At 38.2% G+C, this 10,892-nt stretch overlaps 1 protein-coding gene across 1 annotated transcript in view; it reads right to left on the reverse strand.

Moving 5' to 3' along the window:
* The window catches only part of EDNRB (endothelin receptor type B), a 13,124-nt gene that overhangs the window by 1,780 nt on the left and 452 nt on the right, over positions 1-10,892 (reverse strand). The window contains exons 2-6 of the mRNA XM_010131907.1: positions 2,750-2,862; positions 2,377-2,581; positions 1,891-2,040; positions 833-966; positions 146-254 (exon numbers count right to left, since the gene is read on the reverse strand). Of these exons, the coding sequence (XP_010130209.1) occupies positions 146-254; positions 833-966; positions 1,891-2,040; positions 2,377-2,581; positions 2,750-2,862 (711 nt within the window). The remainder of the gene's footprint in view (positions 1-145; positions 255-832; positions 967-1,890; positions 2,041-2,376; positions 2,582-2,749; positions 2,863-10,892) is intronic.

A 10,892-nucleotide genomic window follows, 5' to 3' on the forward strand; every position in this document is an offset into this window, starting at 1 on the left:
AGAGAGAGAGAAAACCTACCACAACCTAGTTAAAATTTTAAATAAAATGTAATCACCATTTAAGACACTCTGTGCCTGTTACAGAATTAATTTTACTGCTGATACGATCTTTTAATCAGAGGAGCAGCTCACATCAGTCTCTTACCTTAAAGCAGTTTTGGAATCTTTTGCTCACCAAATACAGAGCTATAGGATTGATGCAGGAATTCAGGGAAGCCATGTTAATACCAATGTAGTCCATCACAAGAAAAAAGCTGTGTGGAAATTAAATTGAGACACTTCATTTTCCCTGAAAAGGCTTAGAAGAGGTTTACGACTATTAAAACTGGACTCAGCTTCACTCAAGCAAGACTAACTTAAACATAATAGTAAAGGGGCTTATATCAACGGGATTAACTCATGGAGCTCACAAAACTGAGCTCAATACTAAAGTTTGAATCAGTAGGCCATTCCCACAAAAGTAATTTCAGAAGATCCAACCACCTTAAGTTGTGGAAGGAAACATTAATGAGGCTTTCTTCACAGATGTAATACTAGCTGTTCTGTTGAAACAGAAAATAGGGACAGAAAGCCCCCCTCCACCCACATAATGCTGCAAGACAGTGAGACAGTCCCAAAAGGGAGCGGGAGAAGTCAGGCAAACAGAACAGAAGCCCTGGGTTCATAGGATTCCTCATAATTTACCGACTCTGCTAATGGAGTGAAACCAGTGTCCTGGATGAAGAAGCAGGGAGAACATCAGACACACAGAATAAGTTGGTTCGTTAGGAAATCCAGATATGCTTATGGAGAACACCAGCAGTGCACAGGCATTTTACTTTTTCAGACTCACCTTAAAAGTTCACATCTGTTGGGGTCCTTCTGATCATAAATAGTGAGTTTCAATATTCTGCTTAAGTGAAGTGGGAGCCAACACAAGGCAAAAACAAGTACCAGACAGAACACAGTTTTGGCCACCTCACGTCTCTGAAAAAGACAATTAGATGACAGAACAGTGTTATAGTTTCTGTCTGTCTCTCTCGATTTTTGTTGTCTTCTAATGTTCTTCCAAATGTTTAATAAACAAAACAAAACCCCTATCAAAAAATGAATTAGGATAACGTCAAATACCTTATTTTCTTGGAATATATACTTAATCTTTTCTATTGTTCATGTCTGGCACTGATTCTCTGTATCTCTAATGTTAAAAAATATGGCTAATAATATGAAAAATCAAAGACATGAAAACAGACATTTAAATTAAAAGGAAGAACATATTCATCTTCCCAGTCACTTTCAAATACCAGCTTGTTTCTAATTGCATCTTCTTGTGCTTTAATCTCAGGTCTTTATTTTAAATGCCCCAAGAGGTTTCAATGACAGCTTTAACGAGGTAAGAGGAAAGGAGCACAAATATACATTATAGTACAAATGCAGTTTAATTCTAGTGACGTGTTATGTTTGTGTCTGGTGCACTATTAATTTGAATGTATTTTGGAATGTGCTTTGCTCTGCCAATATATACTGCTAACCTCACTATTGTTCAGCATGGAATTGCTTCAAAATAATTAACAATTTTATAGCACCAGCTTTCAGATTACAGCACAGTTTTCACCACAAAATACCCAGCTCTCATAACTGCAAAGAATTAAAACTACAAAACCTGAAGGATTAACACCAAACAAGGAAAAAACAGTTTTGTGATTGTCAGTTTAAATCTTAGGTTTCTGAGGGCTGATACATATAGATATACATATATATGAGTTCAGCAGCACCATTAGGGAACTTCTCCTCACTAGTAGTCTTGAAGTTATCATACAAGAACAGAATAGTGATGTGGAAGTTAAGTCAGTAAAGGTATGATTGTCATCCTCTCTACTGTCAGCAGAGTTGTCAGGGATAAATTTTTACCTGTTTTAAGTGGTCATTTAAGGCGATCTGCATCCCACTTTTCTTTCGTAACATCTCACAGGTCATAAGAGTATAGAAAATGGCTGTGATAGCCAGTGGCAAACAGAAGTAAAAGCTAAACAGCCACCAGTCTTTAGCTTGCTTGTAAAACTAGAAGGAAAACGAAAACAAAAGCATTGTTAGGGGTTGAATGCTGAGCATTTTGGAAAGTACACTATAACCAACGGTCAGGCTGTCCTGAAAAGCACCTCTATAATGCTTACACTACAGATCAGAAAACAAGACAAGACAGTAATATTCTCAAAGCCCACAAAAAGATGAAAATTTCTGGATGCTCTTTTTTTAACCAATATACTTCACAAATTTGTCAGCACTTCGTTCACCTACAGTTCATACACACTTGTTCACGCTACAGTCCACACAACACTGAGAAGTCCCAAGGAAATGTTCCAGAGAGCTCTCATTTTATAAACATCAGTGTCTTACCATCATAAAGGATGTTTTCTGCGTGGGGTGAAGCAGGCAGATTCTAAGATCCTTTCCTCTGTACTCCATCGTAATCATGTCAAATGCAATAGCTTCTGGAACAGCCAATACCACTGATATAACCCAGATCAGTACAATTTCAACAGCAGTCCATTTTGGCACTCCAATTCCTTTAATACGACTCCAAGAAGCAACTGCTCGATACCTAAAGTAACAGCACACATTTGCAAATTAAGAGTATATGAAAAGCCGCCTGGTTTATCTAGCTTAAACTCAGCTTATTAGTATTATTATTAGCTGAGTGGAAAGGCAAATTTGAGCTAAACCCATATTAGAAAGAAATTACAGAGTTTGATGAAAAAATGGGTCTCACCTATCTATACTGAGTGCACACAAACTCAACACTGTGATGCCCACTGATGCCTTTTGAATGAACGGTACTAATTTGCACATTTCGACTCCGAAGGGCCAGTCTTCTGCAAGCAGCTGTAAAAATAAAACAACAGTTAGAAATGAAATGTTTTAAAAATTAATTCCCAAAGCTGCAACATGGACTTTTGTCTTGATTGTTTTTCTTTTCCATCATGTAAAACTTAGTCAAGAAGAACCTTTTTGGAAGGGAATCTGCAAGATGTGTGTCCTAAAAATCAGGCAGCAGTTTCACCATTATTCCCCGGCCTGGGCAAGGTTATCCACAAAGGCTTAGTCCTGACTTCTCAAGCCCTGCAAACCCCACTCACTTTGCTTCTAATTTCACCACCCCAGTGTTTATGGTGAAAAAGGATTGAGCAGGTGAGGATGTACCTCATCTTTGTATTGGTTTTATCTGATGTAAGACATTGCTTTTCTTGTATGTTCCAAGTTACTCTCCATTTACTAGAAATACAGAAAATTACTTGAGGCTGATCAGAACAGGAACAAAGCCAAACGCACGCACACCTAGGGTGGGGTATTTTTGAAGCTTGGTGTCTAGGCTTCCTCAGCTGAAAAGTTAGTCAACACCGGAGAACAGTTTATCCCAGTTTTTAGCTGAACATCTGATAATGAAAGTAGAGGTCCTTTGGACCAGACCAGGGAGTCTAAGTTTGAACGAAATGGTTCGTAGCAGGTAAAAACAGATGACATAAATCCCACACTGAAGATCTTTATTGACCAGTTTTCCAGTGATTCTATATTATAACACCAAAAGGAGTATCTGTACATTCGGCATACCTACAAGTGCTACAGAATAAAGAAAACAGCACAATGAATTTTAGTTCATTCAATTGCACTTTGGGTCACATGCTTTAATGGAAATATTGTCACAGCCCCAGAGATACATTTTAGCTGATTTAGGGGACAAGACTTACCAGACACAGAAAGCACCTTCCTCATAGCTGATGCTATGAACTGCTTGCCTGTAGCTGAAGCTTAAATGTTTAGAAACATGTCATTTTTATACTCTGATAGGAGCCACTCTAACGTCTCAAATACACCACAGCCAAATCTTCCAGTTCCTCATAAAAACAAGACTCTCCAGAACAGAAGCTATGCCAAGAAATAGTTGCAATCGCTATATACAAAAGTAAACTTTCTGAGTTTCTGTAATTAGTTACATTATCTAAGTCCCTCTCTGTTTTTCATAAACTTTCTTCAAATGAGACCTTTTGGATCTGTTGCAGATAGGCAGCTATGAAATGGAGGAGAAACAAAGAATGGTAACTGCCCAGGGAGGTTGTCAAATCTTTCCCTGAGCTCAGGTATCCTCAGACATCTTGTTTAACAGGGATGTAGGAAAAGAAGAAACAGATCATCATATTGTATAGATTCTGCTGGGACCAAAATGATTGTACATAGTCAGAGAGTTGCCTGTTCATGTTGGTTTGGTTTAGTGAAGTCCTTAGGCACACATAGATACGCATCTACAGATAAACAAATACATGGTCCAAGTTACGGGCCTGAAAAGCCTCTATATAATTTAAGTATCGCTTTATTTTAATACAAAGGAAATTATGTATGTGCTTTCACAACCATGTGCTTCTGGAAATCCCTATAAAGGACCCAGCAGTATTTTCATGTACCAGAATACCTTCAGAGACCTGCTTTAGTCCTGTGCTGAAATAGGATCTTTGAAAGAAGAGCAGCAGGAAAACTGTAACATAGCCCATCTTTGACATATTTCTTAAACGATCTATTTAAGTAAGACAAAAATTATAATGCTTCTGCAGAAATGAAGCAGAAAAATCAGTTTTAAGGATTTATGAGGCTGTAATAATCATACAGCATATTTTACTTATGTAATGTGGGAAAATAACTCGGTCTGTAATCAAAAACTTTTCAATAAAGCCTCTCCCTGAGACTTCTTTTGACTTGCTATAAGGGGTTGATAGTAACACACTCATATTAAAATTGCAATGTGAATAATTACAGGTGTTCTATAGAATCAAGTGACACCTAGACTAATTTCATTTACGTCAATCCATCTGTGAAACCCCAGCCAACCACACCTAGCTACTGTAGAAATCAGGGGCTATGCATACTTGGTTATAGTATCTATTGTGAATTGAACATATGTATACATTAAACCAGAGATGACTCATTAAAAAAACCACACACTAAAATATTCTGTTCTTTGTTGAACTCAGATTCAGAACTTTGATCAATTTTCTGTTGGAAGATGCCGTTGAAGACCTTTAGCTAGCTTCAGAACTAGCTAGCGTATGTGCAAGACACTCTCTGTCCCTCTTCCTTAAAATCACAACTGTTCAGCCACATATCAGAGATTCCCCTGAACTAATGCTTATCTCTCAGGTGCAGACAGTCACACCTGTGCTCCAAGCTGACTGGATTTGAGCCAGCTCCAGTTTGAGAACCATATGGATGGATTATAATGGGGCTGCACATGAGTGAATGTAGTCTACTGAGAGAAAGAGTGCATTAGCCTGGGTTTAGCATAACATCAAAACATGACTTGCATTCAGCCAGTTTAAATCAGGGACAGAATGGACACACAGCTGTCTGCATTGCATTGGAAAAACATGTCCTTTATCTCTTGCAGATGACTGTATTGTGAAATTAGAGCATTTTAAGGCATGAATCATAAGTTTCTCTATCATGGTATTGCAAGTGGTTAATAACACGCTCTGCAGTGAAAGTTTGAAAATATTAAGAAAGAAAAAGGAAAAAACTGAATGTTAACTGCTGAACTATGCTGCCTTGTTTCTGTTTGTTTGCCCTCTGTATTGCCATCTCCTCATAACACTGCCTTGAAGTACAGTGAAAATCCACTGCAACGTGTTCAGGAGCATCCTATTTGTGGACGAGAGCAATGACTATTCTTAGTGAAGTATAGATGTAGTCTAATGCAATTTTATATGGGTAAAACAATTTTCTTATGATTCATGATAAGAGTATCTGTACAAACAGAACCATTTTACAAATGATAAAAGACCTAAGAGCCATGAGATACCGCCAAGTGGCAGCAAAGAGAAAAATAATGTTGTGTTTTCAGAGTAAAATGCCAAGTGAAGTCTACCACCAGCTGTATTCTGAGTGATCTTTTCCAATGTTTTATAGTCACTTATTTTACATGGCCAAAGTTTTAACTGCTAAGCCACAGAAACTGAAGATCAAATTAATTAGAATGAAAGTGAACACAATGCAGAATGGAGTGAAATAAATAAATAATATCTAAAAGAACCAGTACATCGCATGCACTCCTAGCCAACATCTTCTCAGACCAGGCACAGTTCTGAGCCTAAACTGATGTGAAAGCTGCACAGTAGCCCCAAGAGATGTTATGACTCAGAGACACACCTGTGAATTGCAATTCCTGCCCTGCTTCCTTTTGGTTGTGTAAGAACAGAAAGATGTTTGGAATCTGCTGCTGGAATATGCAAGCACACAAGCATGAAACACTGCTCTCGATGGCTCAGCTGCTGTGGCCACCAGCCAGAAGGCTAATGCCACGGCTCCAAAGCACTGCTGTTGACTTTCTGCTGCAGATGAAGAAGTAGCAAAGTGTGCCCTTATTTACGTCAGCGTCTAGTCCCGAGCAATAAATGCACACAGAAACACAAAGCTAGAATTCTTACTTCCTCCTAGCTGTGCCTTCACAGCCAGTCTAGCTCACAGGATGCTAGGACTCAATTTTCATAGTTATGAATTGCAGTTACATGGGAAATCAGACATGCAACTGTACACCTAATTCACAAGGAACATTTTTCCAATAGATCTGTGAAATGGCTGCACAGGTTTTTAACCTGATTCTTTTGAGATGGAGAGGTCACACAGATAAAGTGGTTTTCAGTATTTCATAGAAGCAAGAATTTTTCAAAACAGGAAATTTGCCCCAGAAATTAATCTTATGGTGTGGATTAGTTGGCCAATATTACAAAAATCATTAATACTTAACGATAATTTTGATAATGTCAGGGTGGGGATCTTCCCTCTAGACAAGAAAATCTATTTCCTGCTTCCTAGTTAAGCTGTTTTACTGAACTATCCACTAAACAATGTAAATATTCATGAGGCATGCAATTAGGTTTTTTTCTATGTCTTTATCAGTAACTTGTTTAAAAACTACATTATTTGAAAAAAAAAAAACCTTAATTAAGATTTAGTAACATCATGCAGACATCTTGAAAATGACAGAAATCTCACGCTATCTTGGTAAAGTCAAAAGGTTCTGCAATCTCACAATCCCAGAGAAAGGATTAACTGTTAAGAAACGCATGCTGCCATCAGATTGGGAATCATAAACACAGGGAAGAAGGAAAAAAAAAAAAAACAAAAAAAACCCAGACCACCAAATGAGAGGATGAAAATTTGTTTTGAAATCTGTCACAAGCACCTTTTGAGTGTATGTATACATAATGAATGTATACATCAGTAAAAAACTACTCTTAATTTACCAATCTATACTGACATCTTTCAGTTTGGAGATCCATCATGAAAACTATGTATGAGTACTTTTAACAACATACAGACTTTTCCACTACCCCATATACTGAACCTCACAGTAGATTGTTCCCATCTAACTACTGAACAAAGTTACACCCCATTGCCTGCAGAGTCTAGACAGGTTCCACCACTGGACAATTCCGATCTTTCTTAAGCGCCTATTTGTTGACCATAACGGGTTCCTAAGCAAACTAGAATTCTAGCTCAATATGATCCGAGATCAAACTTTGTGTAAGAAATTCTGAGGTGTACTTTGGAAGATCTCAAGTTGTTCAGATGTAGAAAGAAAGGAACGAGTGCATTTCTCCCAACAAAATGACCTTTAAAATCAGAAGGAACAATAACAACAGTATCTTCTAAAGACAAGCACCTTGACTTTTTTTGAAAGTTAGGAAAAGATTTGCTTTGTACTTGCATCACAAGAGTTAGTAAGGTCACCACATTTCCACAGAAACCCTGTCTTTTAAAATCAGAAGGAACAGTGGCCAGGAGTTGTAACATGGAATAACAACAGTATCTTCTAAAGACAAGCACCTTGACTTTTTTTGAAAGTTAGGAAAAGATTTGCTTTGTACTTGCATCACAAGAGTTAGTAAGGTCACCACATTTCCACAGAAACCCTGTCTTTTTCTGAGCACAGAAAACTGTGGATTAACAAAGGGGCCAGTCTGCATCCACATGGGATATGCAGTCCTTAATCTGGTCTTCCTTATCCTTCCAGTGCCTGACAATGCTATACAACACTAACCATATTTTTTTAATGCAATTTCTAAAATACATTATTGAAAAAAAAAAAAAGCATTGCCTACAAAGCTGTCTTTGGCCTTTGGTTTGGATAAAAACCAGTTTTTGTTACTCCCCTGGAATTTTTTTCTCCACTCTTCAGTTGTGCTCCAAGATAAAGGATTTTGTGACAGTATTTCCAGGTAGATCTTACTCCTCAGTCATTTGTGTCATAGCAAATTGATAGTCAAGAGTTCAGAAAGTCACACTAGAGTGGGCAGAGGATAGGTTGTTCCCCCTGTTAAAAATCCACTGGAACACAACAATAAATTTGATTTAATGTAAGAGAAGAAATATTGTAAAATTAACGAGAGATATGCTATCAATATATCAGAAAAGAACACGTTATATTATTTGATTATGGCTATTTTAGGCCTATGTTCACACATTTAATTGCTGTTTGAGGCCTCAAATTAATGAAGACGTGCTTACTTAGTCTGTTTAGTGAAGCAGTTGACCAGGCATAGGACCACCTTCACATCCAATTAGCAGCAATTCTGCAAAGCATCTGCACACTGCCACATCACATATTGCAGAATGATTAGAACTGAACACCCCTCAATCCCTCATTTCACACCCAGCTTCCTGACAGTGTGACAGATTCCGATACTTTCCATTTTCTTCTGAATGTATTGATTGATATTCCAATTTATCAAGTGAAATGGACTAATGAGCATCTTATACATTGGTCTGCATTCACCTAACACCTGCTTTTCTTTAGAAAACCTCAATTTAAGAGCTGTAAATTTTCATTTGTGTATTTTTTCAGCTACTTACGTTTTCACTTAACAGCCCCAGGGGACATCTTCTGCAGTTATCACTTTAAATAGCTAACAAAATGCTGCTCTTAGTGCGAATTCTGAGTTCTCCCTTATGGGTCTCTGTCTGGAAAGTATTCACAGACACTTTCACGCTTTCTACTACAAGTGTTATTGAGTAAACTGCTGGCATTTTATTCCTTTTCATGCAGCTGTCTAAATGAGGATCTGATAGCAATTCTGAAGATCTGTTTAATCCAGTTCAAAATTGTTTCAAATTGCAAGTTACAACTGTTAAGTATACTTGATTTACCAATGGAGCCTTCGCTAGCCTTCATTTTCCCCCAACTGCTGGACGATTACAGCCAGCTTTTGATTGCATTACTGCATTCTCCTTTGTAATGTTGCTCTGCAGGTGTAATTAAATAGGATGTAGAGATGATTAAATGTTATCAACTCAAATCTCACTCAAACTCTTAATTTTGATTAATAGACAGAATGTCTAAGGGGTTTTTTTACTCACATTTATTCAGAAGTCCTGCTTCAGAACAGCAAGTATTTCACTCACTCTTGTAAGGGGTAATACGAATTTATTATGGGCTCTTCATTCAGATGCATGGCATGTGGGACATTTAGTACCTAAGAGCTATTGCTTAACTCCTGGCATTAACAATAGCACAATAAAAATCCTGGACTTGCAGGTGGTATAGTATTTATCAGTTTGCAACATGACTTCTTATTCCTCCCACTCTAACCTGCTCACAATGATATACTTGATGACATTCGATCAAGATAAGGACCATGGTATATTATTGCATGTTATCATTAATTTTGAAATCGTGTCACTGAGATTGCAAAGTCTGTACTGAGCAGCTCTTCTTGATTTAATCGTTTGGACATTTCTTTCTGAGAACAGATTAAAAAAATCTTCTTGTTCAATATATTTTTTTCCAAAAATACAGTTATTTTAAAAACAGCTTAAAATATTTTGTTTCATAAATTCCACTCTTACACAGAAGAGTGCATACTTCTCACAAGATCTAAGATGAATGTATGGTACGGAAAATACTTAAACTCCAAATTGAAGAATTGTTATGTTATCCGAACTATCCAGCTCATGAATTTAACACACTTAGGATCCTCCTTGCTTTGTAATATTTCAATACTTTAAAAGGATAAAGATACAGGACTCTCCCATTTCAGTTGGGAGTAAATCCTACAGGTACAGAAGACTAAATTCAAACCCCATCCCTTCAGCGCGGTATTCCAAAGCTAAAAGTAACAAATGCCAGAGTTTATAAACATGTATTAAGTGAGGAGGAGGAACAGATGAAGGCTCTCATGTTCACTTTATGCAGTAATGATGGGTGCTTAGGGATTCACTGTAGACTCTCAAGGTGAATTCCAGCATCCCTCCCAAGAGTGCTGATCTAACTAGAGGCTGGATTCACCTACCCGGTGAATTCCTAAGGTCAAATGGACTGTGCAAGCTGCGTAGACGAAACAGAGGTTGTGCTGCTGCTGCTGCTGCAAGTCTTACCACGTCAAAGGGAAAAGTAAAGAAGGTGCAAGAGCAGCAGGTGTAGCTCACTCCCTCTCGGCTATCCATGATGCAACACTGGCCAGCAGAAGAAAGGGTTCACAGCTGAGGAGAGCATCACACCTCACAAACACTGGACGCATAAAACTATGTTTTGTGCTCAATTTGACAGAGCTTGTTTACTCCTGAAAAAGTCTCCATGCCACCGACTGCACAGACCCATTTATCTATTTTATCTCTTTATCTATTGCATTTATTTCCTTTATCCTAGCACAGCACCTGTCTCCAGGTGATTTTCAGAGCCTGGCCACTTCCAGCCGCAGACTTCTGCCCCGTTCCCAGCCCGGAGTACTGAATGGGCTGGGACTGGGGAACACACAGGGGGTGCCACGTGGGACAACAAAGACAATATCCGACCAGAATACCACCTTCCGGCAGGTTTTTGGGATGAGGTCTATCCCTCGCTGCCAGAAGCGGGGTGCGCTTCCCTTCAG

The sequence above is a fragment of the Buceros rhinoceros genome, unplaced genomic scaffold (assembly GCF_000710305.1).
Source record: "Buceros rhinoceros silvestris isolate BGI_N320 unplaced genomic scaffold, ASM71030v1 scaffold5022, whole genome shotgun sequence".
Classification (NCBI taxonomy): domain Eukaryota; kingdom Metazoa; phylum Chordata; class Aves; order Bucerotiformes; family Bucerotidae; genus Buceros; species Buceros rhinoceros.